This window comes from Rhineura floridana, chromosome 6 (assembly GCF_030035675.1).
Source record: "Rhineura floridana isolate rRhiFlo1 chromosome 6, rRhiFlo1.hap2, whole genome shotgun sequence".
NCBI classification, from domain to species: Eukaryota; Metazoa; Chordata; class Lepidosauria; order Squamata; family Rhineuridae; genus Rhineura; species Rhineura floridana.
The window spans coordinates 151,557,000-151,581,660 of record NC_084485.1 but is presented as its reverse complement, the minus strand read 5'-3'; the positions used below and the strand labels follow the sequence as shown (position 1 = coordinate 151,581,660).

At 44.6% G+C, this 24,661-nt stretch overlaps 1 protein-coding gene across 19 annotated transcripts in view; it reads right to left on the bottom strand.

Annotated features, from left to right (window-relative positions):
- Window positions 1-24,661, bottom strand: part of RABGAP1L (RAB GTPase activating protein 1 like) — a 371,757-nt gene that overhangs the window by 338,894 nt on the left and 8,202 nt on the right. For 9 of the 19 annotated variants that reach the window (XM_061634123.1, XM_061634128.1, XM_061634124.1 and 6 more), the window contains exon 1: window positions 6,258-6,296. The exons of 1 other annotated variant lie outside the window; for it this stretch is intronic. In XM_061634123.1, coding sequence (XP_061490107.1) covers window positions 6,258-6,281 — 24 coding nt within the window. In that variant the 5' untranslated portion in view covers window positions 6,282-6,296. 9 more of the 19 variants (XM_061634138.1, XM_061634125.1, XM_061634131.1 and 6 more) reach the window with 9 other exon arrangements.

Genomic DNA, 24,661 nt, shown 5'->3' with positions numbered 1-24,661 from the left:
ATAATGAACAACACATCCTTCATAAACTAAAAACAGTAGTCGCTAGTACATTGCCAGCACCCCACCCCCCAACCAGCAAGCCCAGGCTAGAAAAGGCTGGTGGGGAGTTAGCATGCCTGCCTGAATATTTATTCTGCATAAATGTAATCTGGGTTCCACTTGACACAGAATGTATACTGCTGCTGCACACACACAAAAAGGATTAAAAATACATGATATTCCAAACCCCCAGAGCATCAAGTTGCATATATCTTAAGCAGATATGTTTTAAGTTATAAACTTTTAATATATGAGTTTAAGACAGACAATGGAGCAGGTATTATATTATACTCCTACGTAAAGAAAAATTAGAAATGAATACTAGGGAGACAGTCTCATGACTTATTTTAATTTTTCAGATGCATGTGAACTGAAACATTAAGGGACAATTATAATGAGAAGGAGAGGCGGCGGCGGCGGCGGCGGCTGCTGCTGCTGCTTTCTTTTTCTTTTCTTTTTTTCTTTTTTTTTACTTTTTTGTTGGTGTGTTGATGCAATTTGAGATGAATGGGTGCCTGATTATATGAATGTATGTCTGAGTGAGTGTGTATGTTTATATGCTGTATATATGGCTGTTTTTATACGTTTAATTGTTGTATATTTTAGTTGTATTATGTGCTTCGGAGAGAGTTTTATCCATCAGGCGGGGAGACTTGAGGGGCCCCCAATTACTGTAGTGACGGGCAAAGGAAGGTATGGCGCTGTGAGAAGGACGTGCCAGGTAAGGGGAACGCGGTCCAGACATGTTGTGGCTGTGCCTTGTTCCGGTCCTTCCCACACCCGCAAGGTCGTTGGTAGTCCTATCAGCCAACTCTCAGATCTCCAGTTGCTGTTATTAAATGCCAGATCGGTATATAATAAAACCTCCCTCGTCCACGATTTGATTGTGGATGAGGCAGCCGATCTGGCATGTATAACCGAGACCTGGGTGGGTGAGCAGGGAGGAGTTGGTCTCTCTCAGCTCTGCCCACCGGGGTACTTGGTTCAGCACCATGGTAGATCTGAGGGTCGGGGAGGTGGGGTTGCTGTCGTCTATAAGAGTTCCATCTTACTCACCAAGCACCATGTTCATTCAGTTACTGGCCTGGAGTGTTTGCACCTTGTGTTGGGCCAGAGGGACAGGCTGGGAATCCTTTTGGTGTACCGCCCACCTTGCTGCCCAATGGCTTCCCTAACTGAGCTGGCGGAAGTGGTCTCGGATATATTGTTGAGGTCCCCCAGACTAATAGTACTGGGGGATTTCAACATTCATGCCGAGACCACTTTGTCTGGCGCGGCTCAGGACTTCATGGCTTCCATGACAGCCATGGGGCTATCTCAATATGTTAGTGGTCCAACACATGTATCGGGGCACACTCTAGACCTTGTTTTTGCTACTGAGCATGGGGAAAGTGATCTGGATGTGGGGAGTTTTACAACACTCCCTTTGTCATGGACAGACCACTGCTTGCTGAAGTTTAGACTTTCAGTAACCTCTTCCCTCTGCAAGGGTGGGGGACCTATTAAAATGGTCCACCCCCGGAGACTAATGGATCCTGAAAGTTTTCAAAGGGCTCTGGGGGATTTTCCGGCTGATAGGACTGGCGCTCCTGCTGAAGCCCTGGTCGCTCTGTGGAATACGGAGATGACCCGGGCTGTAAACACGATCGCTCCTGCACGCCCTCTCCTGTGTAGAGCTCATACAGCTCCATGGTATACTCCGGAGCTGAGAGCGATGAAGCAAGATAGGAGGCGGCTTGAGCGGAAATGGAGACGAACTCCCGATGGATACAATTATGCGCTGGTTAGTGCTTCGACTAAGCTCTATGTAGGAGCAGTGAAGGCAGCTAAAAAACATCATTTTGCTGCCACTATTAAATCATCTCTTTGCCGCCCAGCGGAGCTCTTTCGAGTTGTCTGGGGGCTTCTCCATTCAAACCCTCCGGACACGGTGGAATCATCGGAGGCCCGCTGTAATCAGTTTGCCGATCACTTCCAGAATAAGATCTCATGTATCCGCCAGGACCTAGACTCTCAAGTTATAGCAGCAGATCCTAGTGAGATGTCCGGAGCACAGTCTTGTCCTGTTTTGTTGGATGAGCTTCAGTTGGTTCAACTCGAGGACGTGGACAAGGTGCTTGGACAGGTACGTGCAACCACTTCGGTACTGGATCCTTGCCCCTCCTGGCTGATATAAACTAGCAGGAATGGAACAGGTAGCTGGGCCAAGAAAGTGATAAATGCCTCTTTACGAGAGGGAGTGGTCCCGGGCTGTCTGAAAGAGGCAGTGGTGAGACCACTCCTGAAAAAGCCTTCCTTGGACCCAGACAATTTTAACAGCTACAGGCCAGTGGCGAATGTTCCATTCCTGGGCAACATCTTGGAACGGGTGGTTGCTGGCCAGCTCCAGGCGCTATTGGATGAAACTGATTATCTAGATCCATTTCAATCGGGTTTTAGGCCCAGTTTTGGCACTGAGACAGCCTTGGTCGCCCTGTACGATGACCTATGTCGGGAAAGAGACAGAGGGAGTGTAACTCTGTTGATTCTCCTTGATCTCTCAGCGGCTTTTGATACCATCGACCATGGTATCCTTCTGGAGAGGCTCGCGGAGTTGGGAGTTGGAGGTACTGCTTGGCAGTGGTTCCGCTCTACTTGGCGGGTCGTCTCCAGAAGGTAGTGCTTGGGGAACATTGCTCGACACCGTGGGCTCTCCAATATGGGGTCCCGCAGGGGTCAGTTTTGTCCCCCCTGCTTTTTAATATCTACATGAAGCCGTTGGGAGAGGTCATCCGGAGTTTTGGAGTGCATTGTCATCAGTATGCTGATGACACGCAGCTCTACTTCTCCTTTTCATCTTCTTCAGGTGAGGCTGTCGATTTGCTGAACCGTTGCCTGGTCGCGACAATGGACTGGATAAGAGTTAACAAACTGAAGCTCAATCCAGACAAGACTGAGATGCTGTTGGTGGACGGGTTCTCTGATCGGATGGTGGATATATACCCTGTTCTGGATGGGGTTACACTCCCCCTAAAGGACCGGGTTCGTAGTCTGGGAGTCTTTTTAGACTCTTCCCTCTCACTTGAGGCTCAAGTAGCCTCGGTGGTTAGGAATGCGTTTTACCAACTTCGGTTGGTAGCCCAGCTACGTCCCTATTTGAGTAAAGAGGACCTTACATCAGTGGTACATGCTCTGGTAACCTCACGTTTGGATTACTGTAATGCGCTTTACGTAGGGCTACCTTTGAAGACAGTTCGGAAGCTACAACTAGTGCAAAATGCAGCGGCCAGATTGCTGACAAGGACCAAGCGGTCCGAGCATATAACACCTGTTCTGGCCAGCTTGCACTGGTTGCCAATATGTTTCCGGACTAGATTCAAAGTGTTGGTATTAACCTATAAAGCCTTATACGGTGCGGGACCACGATACCTTGCGGAACGCCTCTTCCGATATGAACCGGCCCGTGCACTACGTTCTGCTACGAAGGCCCTCCTCCGGGTTCCAACTCACAGGGAGGCCCGGAGGGTGATGACAAGATCTAGGGCCTTCTCAGTGGTGGCCCCCGAACTATGGAACAGTCTCCCCGAGGATGTACGCCTGGCGCCGACTCTGCTCTCCTTCTGGCGCCAGGTCAAAACCTTCCTATTCTCTGAAGCATTTTAAGTTACACTGATTTACTTTTTAAAATGTTTATTGTATTGGACTGATGATTGTATTTTAGTATTATTTTGTTATTCATTGTATTTTTATGCTATTTTATGTTCACCGCCCAGAGAGCTATTGCTAGTCGGGCGGTATATAAATTTAATAAATAAATAAATAAAACATTCAGATAGGCAAGAAGACTGATATAAACCTTTTAGCAGCACCCATACAACATGAGAAAAACAGAGAGAGAGAGTGAAGGGATCACTATTATATCAAAAAGGTTATTCAGAGAAATTGCTGCTGCAAGTTAGAAAGGTAACAGCACACCAAGAACTTCACATTATCACATATGCATAGTGCTGTCTTGTTTTTCATCACTAATAGCTGATCCCTAAGTATTATGCATTACAAAACATACTAAAGTTTTACTTTTTAAATAAACATTTATACATGTAATTAAGTATATACCAAATTAGATTCAGGGGATTTATTCAGCAAGTAAAGTCAAGTACCAGCAGCAGCAAGATCCCAAAATCACAACACGCATAAACTGAAGTGTTTTTTGCAGAAGATTATATGAACCTACATTATACTTCACTGATCCAGTGGCCCATCTAACCCAGTATCATGTATTCTGGCTAGCAGTGGATCTACAAGGTCTTAGGCAAGGGTCTTTGCCAGGTCTATTACCCAAGATCCAGGGACTGGATGCCAGGGACTGAATACTAGAGGACATGCTTTGAATGCAGGAAGTCAACCACTTGTATAGCATCCCTTGCTCAATATAGTTTGAAAATCTATTCTCTCTCGCTCTCTCACCCTTTACAAGCCCTTTGTCATCTGGCCCCAGGGCAGAGATACATTACATCACATAAACACATATATACAATACCACATTATAAAAACAAAACATAAATAACATATTAATCAGGCAAAAAAATCAGAGTGATTCAAAACTCCAGTGCTCCCAAAAGCCTGAGTAAAGACATGGGTCTTCAACTGTCAATAAAAAGTCAACAAGGTGAGGATTCGGCACAACTAAGAAGGGAGGTTGTTAAAGCAGGGAGCTGCCACATATGTAAAATTCATTACAAGGGTTGTTTGTCACACTTCTAAATACCATCTTCATCCATTTCTAGTGTATTCCCATGAAAAATATAAGTAGTGGGCAAATTGGACATATAGGTTTTCCTAATCATAACATACTGAGGTTTGCAGTACCATCTGAATCATGTTTGCCTCCCTCAAGTTCAACAGGACTTCTCCCTAATAAGCATGCATAGAAATGCAGTCTTAATCATCTCAGGATCCTGCTGATTCAGCTGACATTGTTAAGTATAAGCATAATGTTTCTGCAGAACCAAATTTGTCAGGTTCTGTGTAACTTTCTTGAGATTGACTGTGACAGGAAGCAACTTTGTCAAGTGGTCTGGAAATCTAGGCTGCATACAAACCATATATTTAAAGCACATTTACTCACCCATCCCAAAGAATCCTCCAAGAGTGAACATTCCCAGCACCCTTACCATAGTTCCCAGGATTCTTCTTAAAAACCAGAATTTGGTTTCACCTCACAAAAGGAATCAATAAATAAAGTTTTCTGCACAGAATTATTCTTGAACAAAGTCTCAAGTATGAGAAATGCTTTACTCTCTGGGTCACAGTTTCAGTGCTAAAGTGCACGCAAGAACTCACAAAAAAAAAACAGACAAGCCTTGCTTATTGGTTCTCCCAATTCATTTTTGGACCTGGACTTTTGTACAGAGCTAGTTCAACAAGATCTATCAAATTGTTTGCTAGCAGAGTTTTTCATTAAATTGCAGCTATTACATCTCTGCAAGAGTGAAAATTAGTTTAAGATCTCTAGACTTACCTAACAAGAACATCTATACCAAACATCCACAGCTTTCTAAAAGAAAATAAAAAGGCTGCCCAACAGCAACCCTCAAAATACACCCAAAGTACTTACTGAGAATATCTAGCAACTATTGATCGTTGCTATTTCTCTAACACCGAAATGCCTCTTTGATTTTATAAAGTGCATTTAGGACTGCTGCAGCTTAGAAGGCCGCAAGCAAGTAGAGCATCACCAGCATCCAGGTTCCTGCCTAAGCCCTGGCAAAAAGCAAGCATATCTGTTCTCATTTTTAAAAGGCTTTGGATGGATGCAGAGCGGGAACTCACAAAAGTTCATATGTATCTGCGCACACACTGCTCTCTCTGTCTTCCTTGGCCATCCCTTCGATGCAAACAGCGACTACAATCCCTAACAGATGGGGGGAGGGGGGAGAACAGCACTGAAATTGTTGTCAAGTCAAAAGTAGTTGCTGCTGTCCCTCCTCCCCAGTTGCAGAAGCCAACTGTCCCAGAACGGTTTTGCAGCCCTCACCTTGTTTTACTCGCCAGTCACTCCACAGACGGGAGCCTCATAGAATAAGGAAAGCAGATCCGGAGGAAGGACTACCCTCGCCCCCCTCCCACCCCCAGGCCGAAATCAAACTGCGGCTTGATTCAGAGCCAAAACAATTTAAAGTCTACTATTCGCCACCTTTAGCCCATGCACACGACTTTTCCCTCCCTCTTACGCATACCTCTTCTATTACAGCCAGTGACATCACAAAACAGCGCCCCCGGCGGAAGAGCAAGTCCTGTCCCCACTTACCGGCCGGTACTAACTCCCCTCACGGTGGCAGAAGCGGTGGTGGCAGCGGAGGCCCTCCGTCACTGACTTCCCTCCCAACTGAAGGGGACGGTGGAGATGACGTTGATGGTTCTGTTTTAGAGAAGGGGAGGGAGGGGAGCTGAGGAAGGAGGAGGAAGGAGAGAGAGGAAGAAGATAGAGCGGTCACAAAACAACAACTGCGCAAGCGCGAGATAAGCCCCTTAAGGGCGCGCCCGACATTCCAGTGTCAACTGGACGAGCTAAAGGAGGGGGAAATAGCAGCTGTGTCGGTAGCCACAGAAATAACAGTTCATCGAAAGCGAAGCGCGAGTGAGAGAGGAAAGCAAGTCGCATTTCTGTTTGCTATTTATTCCTCTGTGTGTCTCTCTGTTTTCCTTCCCTCTGCCCCGAACATTTTCAGGCTCCGCCAGCACGGCGAATGAGGAAAGCCCCGTACCCCCCATCACCTCCCGCCTCAGTCATTTCCAGTCATCCAGGGGTAAGGGTCAAGCACGCAGTCGACAGGCCAAAGTCCTCCAGGCGTTCGTTCAATCAGCACCCGCAGACTACAACAAATTAAACTGATCCCAAATAACAGCGAAAATATGGTACTTGGATCTGATCTGGAGTCCATCTCAGAATGAATGTGAGCTATTTTTTCCCAGGTTTAAAAAAATGTAGGTGGGAAATGTCTAAATAAACGAAGTACAATGTCACTGTTTATGTTACCCCTTTATTTAAACCGAATCAGTTTGTGTTTTTATACAGCCACCATCAATGTTTCACGTTCCACCATATTAAATTGAAAATATCCCTCCATGCCATTCTGCTGCTTCCCATAAGCCCATTTAAAAAAAAATGTTACAAAACATATAGTCCTGAACTCAGAAACACTTGCTTAACAACCCTCTAAGGCAGTGATTCTCAAACGGTGCGCCCAGGCACACTGGTGTGCCCTAAGAGGTGCCTCAAATATTATAAAAGTATATTTTAAAAATGAGAAGAAACCCATTTGTATAGGGTAATAGTTTTCTATACTTTATTTTTATTCATAGTTTAAAATATATTAATATATTTTTAATTTTGTACACGAAGTGCACCAGAAAATTTTTGTTTTACAGTGCGCTGCAAACCAAAATAGTTTCAGAACCACTGCTCTAAGGTTTTGTGGTGATACACAAAACACTCAGCGAGAATCAAGAGTTCAAAATGTAAAACGAGGGGGGGAAATCCAGACCCCTGTTGGACTTTTTTCTATCAGCCGTATAGTAGGTTGAAATTAAAAAAAACAGCCATGTTCACAGAGTACCTGTAATCCTATTACTGACCTTGCCCCATACTCTAATCTTTATCTTCTGCAGTTTAAAAGTTTTAAAAAATCCATGGCTGATGTTTAATTAATTCAAGAAATTTAACGTTGAAGTCTATGATAGCACAGGTATGCTCAGTAAGAACCAACTGTCAGTGTTCTAAAGCCAGACTCACAGCTGCTTGGCTAATCGGGGCCACACTCACACCAGACCTTTATTTCACTTTAGGCAGTCATGGCTTCCCTCAAAGAATCCTGGGAAGTGTAGTTTGTGAAGGGGGCTGAGAGGAGACTCCTATTCCCCTGACAGAGCTCAAGTGGCCAGAGTGGTTTAACAGTCAGCCTGAAGCTCTGAGGGGAACAGGGCATCTCCTAGCAAATCTCAGCACCCTTCACTAACTACACTTCCCAGGATTCTTTGGAAACAGCAATAGTATTTTAAATACTCTAATTTATTGACTGATTGATTTAAAAGCATTTATACACCGCTTAATATTTCAAAAATCTCTAAGCGGTGTACAGTCTAAAAAACATAATATATCATTACAACAAAAAGACAACCTGGAACCCAAAAAACAGCAATACAAAAACGCATAAAAGCAAGTATGATGCCAAACTTGCTTGGACCCTGCAATACTATTGAAGATGGTAAGGAGTCAGGTTGCCTGCTCTTTAATTTATAACCTGATGGATTTGAAACTATGGATAGGTTATTAAATTGGATCTTAAGCTGTGATCTTGGTAATGGGTTGCTCTTAATATAAACATCACATAATCTAAAAACACGAAAGACCTATAATTTCTCAAAGTGTGCATGTTTGAACAAATAATTCATATATTTCCAAACTGAAAATAGATTTTAAATCTGGACTTGCCTCATCAATGCAAAGTAAGCCTTCATTTGTAAACTAGAGAAGGGATGTGCGCTAATTCCAGTATGATGTGGTCTGATTTGAGGTTAGACCTGTGTAAATAGTTGAGATGGACATTTTGTACAGAAAGGCGATCTCTACAAACTGGCACCACTTTCAGGCATGGGTGATGCCACCCCAATTTCAGTGATCGCAGGTAGAGGGAAATATAGCCATGGGGAGGTGGTGAATTACCACAGAATATGAGGGAAAGGCTATCAATTAGTGATTAGTGATTACTCACTAATTAATAGCTTATCTCTGTTTTTGTTGCAAAAAGCTGTCCTGGATTTGCATTCTAAAGATATACACAGAAGAGGGATTTCTATTCCAGATTTTTATTTTGAAGAATATTATATTGTCTGAGACTACTCTCTTTTTGGTCTATTTTATTTTGACGAATCTGTTTTCTGACGACCGCCATTAATTGTTTCGATCCTGGGAATTGCATTTTGTTTACTTAAGCATGGAGAGATAAGGCTGTCTGCTCTGTTTATACTGTGATGTCACCAAGTTTGGAGTATTAACCCAATTGTTGCTGAAATAAGAAGTGGTTTTCCTATATTTTTCTTTTAAAATGGCAATTAAGAAAGTGGCTGAGAAGCTGGAAATAACTATGTTTCAGAAAATAATGGATGAGATTGAGATAACGAAACAAAACCTGCGACAGGGTTGTAAGGAGCTGAAAATTGAATTGAGTAAAATGAAGCAGGAGATTAAAGATATAGGGGTCCCTGTGAGAGAGGTGACCCTGGAAGGGGTCCCTGTGAGAGAGGAGACCCCGGAGATTGGAACAAACGTGGAACAGGAAAAAGATTTGGAGTCTATGGACTTTAGAAACAAAATCTATTGTTTGGAGACACAGGAGATTAAAGACATAGGGGTCCTTGTGAGAGAGGAGACCCTGGAGACTGGAACAGGGGTCCCTGTGAGAGAGGAGACCCTGGAGACTGGAACAGGGGTCCCTGTGAGAGAGGAGATCCCGGAGATTGGAACAAACGTGGAACAGGAACAAGATCTGGAGTCTATGGACTTTAGAAATAAAATCTATTGTTTGGAACTCAATGTTATCTCTGAAGAAATTAATGAAGATTCTAGAGATAAAGTTATCAATGGCATGGATAATCTTCTGGACTGGAATGATGTGATGGAGCCCAATATAGAGAAAATCTATGGAATTAACTGCAGCCATGTGACAATGGAAAAACTTTCAAGAGATGACCCAGTGTATTTTGAAAAAAAGAACAGAGATATGATTTTACAGCAGTATTTCAGCAACCTATTCAGAATGGATGGCAAGAAAATATTTGGGATAGAGGTAATTCCCATCAGACTCTTACTATATGACTATGGCTTTGACAGCAAGATTATTATGGAATACTGATAATGGAAGATTGGATACTGAAATTACTGGACTTAACAAGACTACTGAAGATGGAAGATGGAAAATGGAACTAATAGGGATAATAGAACAATGGCTACTGAAATTACTGAACCTAACAGATTCTGATGTGATGGATTAATTGAAATGTTTATTTTGACTATGGTTATGACAATAAGATTATCATAATTAGTAATGAGATGGATTAATCGATATGCTTATCTGGAAAAAAAATTGATAGATATATTTCTTAAAGAATTGAAACCTCTCTTTGACTTTTTGTGGAAAGAATAAAGTAATGTTTATGAGATTTGATGATTAAGTAAGATAACTACTGGAGGAAAGTGATTTTATAATATGACTTAAGAGACAGGATTGTTATATATTATAGACTTATAACTGATTTGATCTTTGACAAATGGGAAGTCAATATTTTACTCTTTATTTTTTATTTTTGTTTTTTTTTTTTCTTTTTTTCTTTTTGTTTAACTATTTTTGATTTTGTTTTTTGTCTTTGAATGTTTTATGATTTTGTCTTGTATGTTTTATGAAAATCTGAATAAAAATTATTGAAAAAAAAAAAAAAAAAAGGGAAAGGCTATCTGCACTTTGTTCCTTGCTGCCACTCCTCTCATGGATGGGATTCCTCTTTGCTCATCTGCTGTGCCCACTGGCCTATGTGTGTTGTTTAACGCCAGATTGGTGCACAAGAAGACCACTCATCCATGATTTGATCGTGGATGAAGGTGCCAATTTGGTGTGCATTACCGAGACCTGGGTGGGTGAGCTGGGAGGAGTTGATCTGACCCAACTTTGCCCTCCTGGATACTTGGTGCAACACCAGCACAGGCTACAGGGACGGGGGGGGGGAGTTGCTGTGATCTACAGAACTTCCATCTCTGACGTCAGGAAACCACTCTGTCTTGGAGCTGGTTGTGAGGGCCTGCACCTGGTGTCAGGCTGAGGACACAGTAAACGAGGGTTGCTGCTGGTGTACCATCCACCCTGCTGCCTGGCAGCTTCTCTGACCGAGCTGGCAGAGGCTGTCTCGGCTGTGGTGTTGAAGGAATCCAGAACGATACTGCTGGGTGATTTCAATGTTCATGCTGAGGCTGCCTCTAGTGTTCCGGCTTAGGACTTCATGGCCTCGATGATGACCATGGGGCTGTCTCAAGTTGTCACTGGCCCGACATATAGGGCAGGGCACATCCTCGACTTGGTTTTTACTCCAAATGGAGGAAGGAGTGGTCTGGAGATGGGGGGGGTGGATGTCACCCCATTGTCATGGTCAGATCACTTCCTGGTGAAGTTTAGACATGGTTCCGATCCTTCTCTGCAGGAGTGGTGGAGAGATTAAGATGGAATCCACTGGATTCCTGAATGCCCTGGGGGAGTTCCCAGTAGATAGAACAGGTGACCCTGTTGAAGCCCTTGTCACGCTGTGGATCAGCAAGGCGCATTGGGCTCTTGACACGTTGCCCTTGAGTGCCCTCTCCAGCATTGCGGAGCCCGGTTTGCACCTTGGTAACACAGTGAGCTAAGGGCAATGAAAAAGGCTGGACGACGGCTAGAGCGCAAGTGGCTAAAGATGTGCTGTGAGGCTGATCAGGCACAAGTAAAACAATCGTGCCTACTGTGTGGCAGTGGGGCGGCAAAGAAGGCCCACTTCTCTGCCTCCATCGCATCCCCAAGTAGCTGTCCAGTGGAGCTTTTCCGTATTGTCAGGGGGTCTGTTGACATCAACTCCAGGAAATGGAGCCTTAGACCCTTCAGAGGCCCACTGTGAATTGTTTGCAAGGCACTTTGAGGGTAAAGTTGCTCGCCCCCGCAGCAGTCTTGATGCCCCATCCACATCTCCTGTAGTCCCCAATGAGGTGTCCAGTGCAACGTCTGCTGCAATTTCTTGGGAACGGTTTCAGTTGATGTGGCCTGATGATGTAGACAAAGTTTTTGCATTGATGCGGCCAGCAACGTGTCCTCTCGACCTTTGCCCTTCTTGGCTTATTAAAGCTTGTCAAGGGGGTTTGACAGTGGATCCAGTCTGTGGTCAACGTATCATTGTGGGAGGGAGTGGTTCTAGCTGCCTTGAAAAAGGTGGTGATCTGACTGCTGCTGAAAAAGCTGACCTTGGACCCATTAGTTTGTGACAACTATTGACCGGTCGCAAATACCCCCTTCTTAGGGAAGGTGATTGAGAGGGTTGTGGCACAGCAATTGCAAGTACTCTTGGATGAAACAGATTATCTTGACCCATCCCAGTCTGAGTTCAGGCCTAGTTATGGGACTGAATCGGCCTTGGTCGCCCTGATGGATGACCTTTATTGGGAGGACAGGGGGAGTGCAACCCTAATATTCTTACTTGATCTTTCGGCAGCTTTTGATACCATTAACCATGGTATCCTTCTGGGCTGACTGAGTGAGATGGGTATTGGAGACACTGTTTTACAGTGGTTCTGATCCTATCTCCAGTGTTGTTCTCAGAGAATAGCATTGGGTGATTGTCTTTTGGCCCCCCGTTAGTTGTGCTGTGGGTTGCCACAGGGTACCATCTTGTGCCCCATGCTGTTTAACCCTTGGGAGCAGTGATCAGGAGCTTTGGGGTGAGGTGTCAGCAGTATGATGACGATACCCAGCTCTATTTCTCTGTAACATCTGAATCGGGAGAGGCCATGCAAGCCCTGGACCTCTGCCTGGACTTGGTGGTGAGCTGAATGAGGGGCCAATAAACTGAGTCTGAATCCTAGCAAGATGGAGGCACTGTGGGTTGGTGGTACCTGAGTTCAGATAATTGGTCAATTGCCTGCTTTGGATGGGGTCGTAATCCCTCTGAAAGAGTAGGTGTGTAGTCTGGGAGTGCTCCTGAATCCATCTTTGTTGTTAGAGGCCTAGGTGACCTTCCTGGCTAGGAGTGCCTTTTACCAGCTTCAGCTGTTTCTGGACTGGGATAGCCTGACCACTGTTGTCCATGCACTGGTAACCTCTAGGCTGGATTACTGTAATGCGCTGTATGTGGGGCTGCCCTTGAGGTTGGTCCAGAAGTTGCAGCTGGTGCCAAATGCAGTGGGGAGATTGCTCACTGGGGCAGGGTATCAACATGTCACCCTGCTGCTGAAATAATTGCACTGGCTGCCCATTTGCTACCGGGCCAAGTTCAAGGTTCTAGTTTTGGTGTACAAAGCCGTATACAGCTCGGGACCAGGATACCTGAAAGACCATCTTACCTTTTATATGCCCAGTCGATCACTGCGCTCTGCAGGTGAGGGCCTCCTGCAGATACCATCTTATCAGGAGGCTCGTTCTGCACAAAATAGGAAACGGACCTTTAGTATGGCGGCACCTGCTCTGTGGAATTCGCTCCCCTTGAATATTATACAGGTGTCATCTCTTATCTTTTCGGCACCTTCCTCTTTCAACAAGCCTTTTAAGTTGAGGCCTATCCCAGTTTGCATTTGTGTTGGAATTGCTTTTTAATGTGTTCTTAAACCTTTTTTAAAATGTTTTTAATCTTAGATGTTTTGAAAGCTTTGTTTTAAGAAACATTTTTGAAGATATTTTGTTTTAATGTGTTTTAAAGTTTGTTTTTATGATGTTTTAAAGTTTTTAGTGCTTCTGTTTGCCGCCCTGGGCTCCTGCTGGGAGGAAGGGCGGGATATAAATCAAATAATAAATAAAAATAAATAAATAAATTTACCAGAGACCACCCCTTAAATGCCTCTACACGTACTCATAACACTGGCACTTTTCTTGAAGATGCTCAGCATGAATTCTTGGATTATTGCCAGCCCTAATCTCTACTATATGACAAAATGTGCTCAATTTTTTCTTTAAAATATATTTACATAGTTACATTTTTGTTTTAAGTCCCTCCAGCCAGATGTTTGAACTATCCATGTTCAAAACAAACATTTTCACTGTGCTCTCTATACAAAGGTAAGACAAAGAACGAATCATTTGCAGCAAAAATAAAATATTATGCTTGGTATCTGATCTCCTCCACTCAAGCAGTAGTGTCATTGACAAGAGCCATGGTGAGAAGGGCTGCCTCAGAAAAGTGGTGATAAGTTGCTCTATAAATAGCTCACATGTGCAAACGTTTGACTCACCAGTCTCAGTGAGACAAAATAAAAGAGCGTAAGAAGAGCCCAAAGACCCACCTAGTCCAGGATCCTGTTCTCACAGTGGCCAATCAGATGCCTATGGGAACCCTGCAAACAGGACTTGAATGATTCCCAGCAACTGGTATTCAGAGGCATGCTACCTCCAGCAGCAGAGTAGAACACAGCCATCATGGCTAGTAGTCAGTAATAGCCTTATTCTCAGTGAATGTGTCTAATCTTTTAAAAGACATCCGAGTTGGTGGCCATCGCTACATCTTGTGGGAGCAAATTCCATATCTCCCTTCCTATCTCAACTGATATTAAGAGAAATGTAACCCACTGTTCAAACACTTGATTTCCTTCCTCTGTTGGGATGTGAATATTATTAGCCAGAGTTCAGTTTGTTTGAAGAATATATTGCCTCTTTTCACATGTAACCTAAGGAGGCGTGGGACCTATTTCTCTGTGGATGTGACCCCATGCTGCTGCAATATAAATACCAGAATCACATTTTTTTCTCCCCCAAAGACAAAAATCAGGTGGGGAAAATCCATGCAATTCACCTTGCCCACGTTATTCTGGTATTCACACATATTGTGCCTGTGGAGGCTCACAGTTCCTATATATAAAACCATACAGTAGGAATGGATCTTGGAGATGATCTGGTCCAATCTCTTGCTCAATGCAAGATACAACTGTGGCATCCCTGACACATGGCCATCTATTATCTGCTCAAATGCCTCAACAGTCTGTTCCACTGTCAAATAGCTACCATTAAGATGTTTATCCTAATGTTCATTTGAAATCGACTTCCCCACAATTCCCACACACTAGTATTATTCCTGCCCTGTGGAGCTATATGGAACCAGTCTACATAGGCTGTGTAAACCACATTTACCCCCACAAGAATCCCGGAAACTGTAGCTTGTTAAAGATGCTGGGAACTGTAGCTCTGTTAGGGGTAAACTACAGTTCCCAGGATTCTTGGGGTGGTGGAGATATGTTTTAAATGTATGATGTGTACACAGCCTTAATCTGCATGACAGCCTTTCATATATTTAAAGACATTATAATGTCTCCTCTTCTCCAAGCTAAACATACCAGACCCCTCACCGTTATGTCCATCCTCCCCTAGACATGCTCCAGTTTGTCAACATCCTTCTTAAAATAAAAGTTCAATTAAGTTTGCCAGCAAGCCCAGTATCAATGAGCATTCAGGTTGGGTCCTGGCTGAGAGCCCCTAAAGGGCCCCTTCTTAGGCTGGGATAGTGGAGCTCCCACTCCGTGATCTGCACCAGCATCAGGTTGAGAGACACAGTGACCTGATGATGATGTCAATAGCAGAGTGTAGATTTAAATAAGCCCTCCCCATCTATCTCCTGCATTGCCTTGTCAGCATGCTAGCATGCTGCACACACATGCCTGCCATTACCCAAAATCGCAGCAGAGGCATCTCTAAGGGGATGATGCTCCCGCCACCATCTTTGGTGATGGCAGGAGTGCGTGCATAGCGCGCTTATGTGGGAGGTAGGTGGGGTGGAGGGAGGTGTGGTGGACAGGCTTATTTAAGCCCCGTGACGCCTGCATCAGGAGGTGGTGTTGGAAAGTATGACTCCTGAGGAAGGCTGGTGGCCAAGGGTCCAGTCATGCTTGGTGCTGGCCCTGTAAACACCAGCCATAAAAACATAGCCATCCTTCAAAATTCAAACATCTGAATTTTGTGATGCACTTCTCCAACTAAATAGTGTTTACAAAAATGCATATATTAAGGGAAAGTGTATATAAAAATGAATATGTTGGTGAAAATAACATACAAAAATACGTTATAGTAGAAGAAAATGCTTGCAAAAGTCTGTACACGAGTGAAAACTACATACAAAATGTGTTTATCAGAAGAAATTCACACTAAAATGCTGAACAATTTTCATGATTTTTTTTTAATTGTAAATTCCTGCACTAATTAGAAGAAATTTAATGAAACAATTACATAGAGCAGCTACATTCCAAATTGTTCTACAAAGATCTTTTTTTACTTGTATTCAAGGCTGTGTACAGTTCTGGTCGCCTCATCTCAAAAAGGATATTATAGAGTTGGAAAAGGTTCAGAAGAGGGCAACCAGAATGATCAAGGGGATGGAGCGACTCCCTTACGAGGAAAGGTTGCAGCATTTGGGGCTTTTTAGTTTAGAGAAAAGGCGGGTCAGAGGAGACATGATAGAAGTGTATAAAATTATGCATGGCATTGAGAAAGTGGATAGAGAAAAGTTCTTCTCCCTCTCTCATAATACTAGAACTCGTGGACATTCAAAGAAGCTGAAGGTTGGAAGATTCAGGACAGACAAAAGGAAGGACTTCTTTACTCAGCGCATAGTTAAACTATGGAATTTGCTCCCACAAGATGCAGTAATGGCCACCAGCTTGGATGGCTTTAAAAGAAGATTAGACAAATTCATGGAGGACAGGGCTATCAATGGCTACTAGCCATGATGGCTGTGCTGTGCCACCCTAGTCAGAGGCAGCATGCTTCTGAAAACCAGTTGCCGGAAGCCTCAGGAGGGGAGAGTGTTTTTGCACTCGGGTCCTGCTTGCGGGCTTCCCCCAGGCACCTGGTTGGCCACTGTGAGAACAGGATGCTGGACTAGATGGGCCACTGGCCTGATCCAGCAGGCTCTTCTTATGTTCTTATGTTCTGGTACATACAAATATGGAAATCCTAACAATGGATAAGGTCTCCACTCAACTGAACAAAAGATGTAAAATCCCAAATATCCAATTTTCTATAAAAATGATTTTCCTTCCTGACATGTATGGATTGAGAGAACCTTTTTATAAAAGGTCACCAAAATGTTGAACAATATTTCTTTATTAAGATACATAGAAATTTGAAGTTTTATAATGAAAGATCTACTTCTTTAGTGCAATCTATGGAAGATTTTATATTACCCTTATGTGAAACACTGACAAAATTGTAAAGTCCACGGTGTTGTGGGTTTATTTAGAACGTTTGTACCTTGCTGTTTAGCCACAAACACTCTCAGAGCAGCTTACATACAGCTAGTTAAAACAAGACAATTCATATCCACAGTCTTACAATAAAAAAGGGAAAGGAGACAGGGAGGGAAAAGAAAAAATAAACTCCAATTCCAATTCTTAAAGTTAAATAGTAGTTCTTGTAATGATCAGCTGGAATAGAAGCAGTTCAGCAGCAGGAGACTCCTGGTGGAGCTGGTTTTTTAGCAGAGCTCACGGAATGAGCTCTGCTTCCCATCTCTTCTGAGGCAGCCTGCTGGATTGGCTGCTACCTAATGACATTTGACAGAGAAGAGGCCCGATGGTGCCTGGCTTTTCAGCAGAACTGATGGAATGAGCCCTACTTCTCTGGACCCAGTCCTCTGGCTTGGAGCCAAACTTGGAGGGAGAGGTGGTATCACTTGCAGAGCTGTTGCCTCTCACCCCAGGACCATCCAGGACAGAGGTTTTCTATGATTAAGCAGTCTATCACTCTTGGTTAAATAAACAACTCCTTACTAAACACCTTCATCTGAGAAGACACCCCTTCAATTTTATGCCAACAGTTTAAAATTTTCTTGAGTAATCAGCCATTTTAAGGATTGTTCCATACTGCTTTTAATTTTTTTATGTTGCTGTATACCACCCTGATGTTTTTTGAGAGGGTAGTATATAAATACTTTTATAAATAAATAAATCCCGCACCACCTCCATGCCATAGTAGCCAGTAGTTACAGAATACCGTGATGGCCCTTTAAAACAGCAAACATCTCCTCAGAATGAACGAGGTAAAGAGGAGGTTCAGGCTGGCCAGCCTTCATAAGGCCTCAGAAGGTTTTAGCATGCTGCTGAGGCAACAGCTGTCCCTGACAAGACTTATTTATTTTATTATTTATTTATATAATTTGTATCCCGCCCTTCCTCCCAGCAAGAGCCTAGGGTGGCAAACAAAGCACTAAAACACTTTAAAACATCATAAAAACAGATCTTAAAATACATTAAAGCAAAACAGCATTAAAAACATTTAAAAAACCAACCTTTAAAAAGGGTTAAAAACATTATTAAAAAACATATTAAACAATTCCGACACAGATGCAGACTGGGATAGGTCTCAACTTAAAAGGCTTGTTGAAAGAGGAAAGTCTTCAAAAGGCACCGAAAAGATAGCAGAGATGGCACCTGCCTAATATTCAAAGGGAGGGAATTCCACAGGGTAGGTGCCGCCACACTAAAGGTCCGTTTCCTATATTGTGCAGAACGAGCCTCCTGATAAGATGGTATCTGCAGGAGGCCCTCACCTGCAGAGCGCAGTGATCGACTGGGCATATAAAAGGTAAGACGGTCTTTCAGGTATCCTGGTCCCGAGCTGTATAGGGCTTTGTACACCAAAACTAGAACCTTGAATTTGGCCCGGTAGCAAATGGGCAGCCAGTGCAATTCTTTCAGCAGCGGGGTGACATGTTGGCGATACACTGCCCCAGTAAGCAGTCTCACCGCCGCATTTGCACCAGCTGGAGCTTCCGGACCAACCTCAAGGGCAGCCCCACATAGAGCGCATTACAGTAATCCAGCCTAGAGGTTACCAGTGCATGGACAACAGTGGTCAGGCTATCCCAGTCCAGAAACAGCCGCAGCTGTCTTACCAGCCGAAGCTGGTAAAAGGCACTCCTAGCCACTGAGGTCACCTGGGCCTCTAGCGACAAAGATGGATCCAGGAGCACCCCTAGGCTACGGACCTACTCTTTCAGAGGGAGTACGACCCCATCCAAAGCAGGCAATTGACCAATTTTCCGAACTCAGGTACCACCAACCCACAGCGCCTCCGTCTTGCTAGGATTTATTGGCCCTCATTCAGCTCACCACCAAGTCCAGGCAGAGGTCCAGGGCTTGCATGGCCTCTCCCGATTCAGATGTTACGGAGAAATAGAGCTGGGTATCGTCATCATACTGCTGACACCTCACCCCAAAGCTCCTGATCACTGCTCCCAAGGGTTAAACAGCATGGGGCACAAGATGGTACCCTGTGGCAACCCATAGCACAACTAATGGGGGGGGCAAAAGACAATCACCCAATGCTATTCTCTGAGAACGACCCTGGAGATAGGATCAGAACCACTGTAAAACAGTCCCTCCAATACCCATCTCGCTCAGTCGGCCCAGAAGGATACCATGGTCAATGGTATCAAAAGCCGCCGAGAGATCAAGTAAGAATAACAGGGTCGCACTCCTCCTGTCCTCCCAATAAAGGTCATCCATCAGGGCGACCAAGGCCGATTCAGTCCCATAACTAGGCCTGAACTCAGACTGGGATGGGTCAAGATAATCTGTTTCATCCAAGAGTACTTGCAATTGCTGCGCCACAACCCTCTCAATCACCTTCCCTAAGAAGGGGGTATTTGCGACCGGTCAATAGTTGTCACAAACTAATGGGTCCAAGGTCAGCTTTTTCAGCAGCAGTCGGATCACCACCTTTTTCAAGGCAGCTAGAACCACTCCCTCCCACAATGATAAGTTGACCACAGACTGGATCCACTCGGTCAACCCCTCTTGACAAGCTTTAATAAGCCAAGAAGGCAAGGGTCGAGAGGACATGTTGCTGGCCGCATCAATGCAAACACCTTGTCTACATCATCAAGCCACATCAACTGAAACCGTTCCCAAGAAATTGCAGCAGACGTTGCACTGGACACCTCATTGGGGACTACAGGAGATGTGGATGGGGCATCAAGACTGCTGCGGGGGCGAGCAACTTTACCCTCAAAGTGCCTTGCAAACAATTCACAGTGGGCCTCTGAAGGGTCTAAGGCTCCATTTCCTGGAGTTGATGTCAACAGACCCCCTGACAATACGGAAAAGCTCCACTGGACAGCTACTTGGGGATGCGATGGAGGCAGAGAAGTGGGCCTTCTTTGCCGCCCCACTGCCACACAGTAGGCACGATTGTTTTACTTGTGCCTGATCAGCCTCACAGCACATCTTTAGCCACTTGCGCTCTAGCCGTCGTCCAGCCTTTTTCATTGCCCTTAGCTCACTGTGTTACCAAGGTGCAAACCGGGCTCCACAATGCTGGAGAGGGCACTCAAGGGCAACCATGTCAAGAGCCCAACGCGCCTCGCTGATCCACAGCGTGACAAGGGCTTCAACAGGGTCACCTGTTCTATCTATTGGGAACTCCCCCAGGGCATTCAGGAATCCAGTGGATTCCATCATAATCTCTCCACCATTCCTGCAGGGAAGTGCCCTGCCCTATGTGTCAGGCCAGTGACAACTTGAGACAGCCCCATGGTCATCATCGAGGCCATGAAGTCCCAAGCCGGAACACTAGAGGCAGCCTCAGCATGAACATTGAAATCACCCAGCACTATCGTTCTGGGTTCCTTCAACACCACAGCCGAGATGACCTCCATCAGCTCGGTCAGAGAAGCTGCCACTGTTGAGCTTGCCAGGGTGCTGTATTTTGCCCTGCCCTGGATCTGGCGGTGCTGGAGTGGAGTGGACTGGGTTTGGCTTGAGCACATCCTTCTCTTTGGGATGTGACCTCTGTCTCAGTTACCAGTGAATGCCCTGGTGTCAACACAGATTTGTCTGGGACCCTCTGCTACAAGAAGTCAGAATGCATAGTCAAGAATAATTGTTTTATTATTCTGTTCCTGTGTTTCTATTTTTCAATATAGTAGAAAACCATCACACACAAGTGACTTGTTAATTAATGTAGATTAATGAGATTTTGGGGGGATTAATATACAGATTCTCTAATAGGCAAAAAACCTTGCAGTTTAAGAATATAGCTATAGCCAACATATATTACTATCAAACTTTAAAAAGCAGGGAAATTGGGCAGCTATAGTGAAGGCACCAGGGCAGCAGGAGACCTGACCTCCTCTCTGAGATATTGTACTGGCCTACAAATTTGTCAAAATGCAAACACCATTTGGGTTGGTCTTTCACAGTCCAATCCACTTCCTATGTAGCTTGGAAGAATTTGGTAACATGTGCCTCTGAGCATATGGTGAGTGGTGGCGACACCTGCCATCTCCAAAGATGGAGAATTACATTTTTGTATGTCTGTTGGTGTTCTTCTTACTTTTCTTCTTTGCTGTGTTACTACTGTTTCTACAGAGAATCTAACAGAAAATTATATTTCTCTCATTATTCATCCTAGAAATCTGTCAAATTTATTTTTACAAATTTGTAGGGCAGTACAATATCTCAGAGAGGAGGTCAGTTCTCCTACTTTCCAGAGCTGAGGAACACAGACACACTCGGTTCGGTAAGGTTTTCTCTTTATTAAAGTTACAGTTATATCAAAAGCTTTTTGAGTCATTCACGTAACTATGCTTTCTAAGAACTATTACCCTGACTAGCGCTGACTAAGCAAGCCTCCAATTGCAGACATTGGTTCAGCACCCCCTCCTTGTTAACGCCCCCCTTAAATAGGTTTCACTTTCGTGCGCAAACGACGGCTCCTCCTGCCAGCCATTGTTCTTCGCGGGGTGAAAGGGGCTGGACCTCAACTTCTCCCTCCGAATGAGGGGGGCTAGCTCTGGGTAGGCATGGGAAACTGCTGAGTGCCCAGATGGGAATCAAGTGGATCAAGTGGCTCCTTGGGCGCAGAAGAAAGGGGCATGTCCTCAGAAGCAACCTCTGACAGCTGTCCCTGGACTTCCACGGGAGGAGTTGGGATTTGGGTGTGCTGAGATTCTTCCTCCCTCAACCCCACACCTGAATCCTCAAAGTTAGAGTCCTCCTCCTGCAGGCCCTCCCCCCTGGCCTGGGTCACAACACCTGCTCCCCTGGTGCATTCACCATAGCTGCCCAATTTCCCTGTTTTTAAAGTTTGATAGAAATATCTGCTGGCTATAGCTACATTCTTAAACTGCAAGGTTTTTTTGCCTATTAGTGAATTTCTCTGATTTTTAATCCAGGAGGTAAGAAATGGAATCCTGTGCAAGTTTGCTGAGAATGGATTGATAATTTGCATGCTTATTGAATTCAGTGGGATTTACTCTCCTGCAATCATGCTTAGGATAGGTGAAACTGACCACAGAGGAGTAGGGAGGGGAAGAAGGGCAAAGGGGAGGAGCAGGAGGGGAGCAGGCAGGAGGGGGAAGAGAAGGGAGGACAAGGGCAGGTTTGATCATTTGCATGTTTGAGTTCAGTGGGATTTACTCCCATGCAATCATGCTTAGGATAGGTAAAACTGACCATGGGGGGAGGAGGGAGGGAGGGAATGGGCAGGGGAGGAGGAAGAAGGAGGAAGGGAGAGAAGAGGGAAAGGAGGGCAAAGACAGTTCTGATCATTTGCATGGATATTGAGTTCAATGGGATTTACTCCTGTGAAATCATGGTTGATAGGTAAATCTGACCATGAGGGAGGAGGAGGAGGAGGGGGAAGGGAAAGGAGAGGAGAGGAGAGGGGAGGAGGGAGGGGAGAGGGGAGCAGAAGGAGGAGGAGTGGGAAGGAGGGGATTGGAAGGGGAGGGACAAAGGAAGTGGAAGGGATGGGGCATAAGGGAGGAGGAGGGGAGGGCACGTTTGATCATTTGCATGCTTATTGAGTTCAAGGAGATTTACTCCTGTGCAATCATGCTTAAGACCATGGGGGAGAGGGGAGTGGGAGTGGGAAGGATTGGAATGTCCCAGGCTGTGGTCTGAAGGCACATAAGGCCAGTACCCTGCTGAAGCTAAGCAGGTCCAGGTCTGATCAGTGCCTGGATGGGGGACCGCCTGGGAACCACATGTATGCTGCCTTGGGTTTCTATGATGAAAGGGTATAAATGTAATAAATAAATAAATAAATAATAAGGGGATGGGGAGTGGAAGGAAGGGGGAGGGGAGGGCAGGTTTGATCATTTGCATGTTTTTTGAGTTCAATGGGATTTACTCCTGTGCAATCGTGCTTAGGATAGGTTAAACTGGCCTGGGGGAGGGGCAGGGAGGGGAGAAGGGCAGAAAGGGGAGGGGAGGGTAAGAGATTGGTGGGTGGGCACTGGGCAGACAGGAAGCTCCTTTCCTTTCCCAATGGAAAACATTGTGAACAGTATCACTGTTTTTAAGGATTCCCTCCACCTTTTTATTCTACAGCAGGCACATGTAGTTTACCACCAAATTTGAACCAAAGCTGTCCTGGGCCACATCCACACCAGACCTTTATTTCACATTAGACAGTCATGGCTTCTCCCAAAGAATCCTGGGAAGTGTAGGTAGAGAGGAGTGCTGAGAGTTGCTAGGAGATGCTCTGTTCCCCTCACAGAGCTTCAGTCAGAGTGGCTGACTGTTAAACTACTCTGGCCACTGGAGCTCTGTCGGGGAATAGGAGTCTCTTCTCAGCCCCCTTCACAAACTACACTTCCCAGGATTCTTTGGGGGAAGCTAGGACTGTCTAAAGTGAAATAAAGGTCTGATGTGAGTGTGGGCCCCTGATTAGCCAAGCCAAGCAGCTGGGAGTCTGGCTTTTAGAACAATGACAATTGGTTCTTACTGAGCATGCCCAGCCTTATCATTGTGTTCAATGCAAAATTTCTTAAAATTAATTAAAAATCAGCCAGGCTTTTCAACTTTTAAACTGCAGAAGATAAAGGTCAGAGTATGAGGCAAGGTCAGTAATAGGATTACAGGTACTCTGTGAACATGGCTGATTTTTTATTAATTTCTACAAATTATGAGAAGTCTGACAAAAAAAAGTCCAACAGAGATCTGGATTCCCCCCCTCTCTTTTTACACTTTGAACTCTTGATTCTCTCTGTTTTGTGTATTGCCATGAAAATTTAGAGGGTTGTTAAGCAAGCGTTTCTGAGTTCAGGAGTACAAGGTTTGTAAGGTTTTGTTTTGAAATGATCTTATGGGAAGGATCAGAATGGCATGGGGGGTATTTTCAATTTAACATTGCAGGATGCTGGCTATAGTATACAGCCACTCTCATGGCTGTATAATATAGACTTCTAGTCCACTCGTATCTAGCTCTTCTCCCTAAGTATGTCTCAGTTCTGTGAGACTTTGCTTCCAGGTAAGTGTGTTTTTGAGACAGAGAGACTATAGCCTTAACTATTAAACTATAAAGTTTACCAAGGAGTGCAATGGGCTGTCCCTGACACTCATTTTCAAATTCCCTAGTTCCATTAATCTTAACTGAACAGATAATATCCCACTGCTGTTGTTTTTCTACCTTTCACACTTTGGGCTCATCCATACATCTGTATAACCTGTAATGAAAGCCCCTCATCCTCAACCATATGACATTCTTCTACTTTCTTGTCACTTGATACAGAGTTTCCAAAACCAAGTATATACCAAAAAGGAGAGAAACACCAATTACAAGCAACTGCTGAGGAGGGAAGTCAGTTGCTTTGCCTCCCAATTTCCTATGTATATGCTTCTAACTCTACCACCTTCTACACCTCCTGCTTCTGTTGGGTTCCCATTGGCTCCCTCACCACTCTCCCTTCTGATATGAGCCAATCAGCAAAACAACAAGGGAGGTGGGAGGGGGAGTTTGTAAACAAAAAAGGGCACACCTACAAGTCTGGATGAGGAAAATGTTTGATTTGAGTACAAAGTGCAAAGTAATAAGGTTTGGACTACCAGCAGACAATACAAATAAGGAAAATGTAGATTTTTAGTATGGTC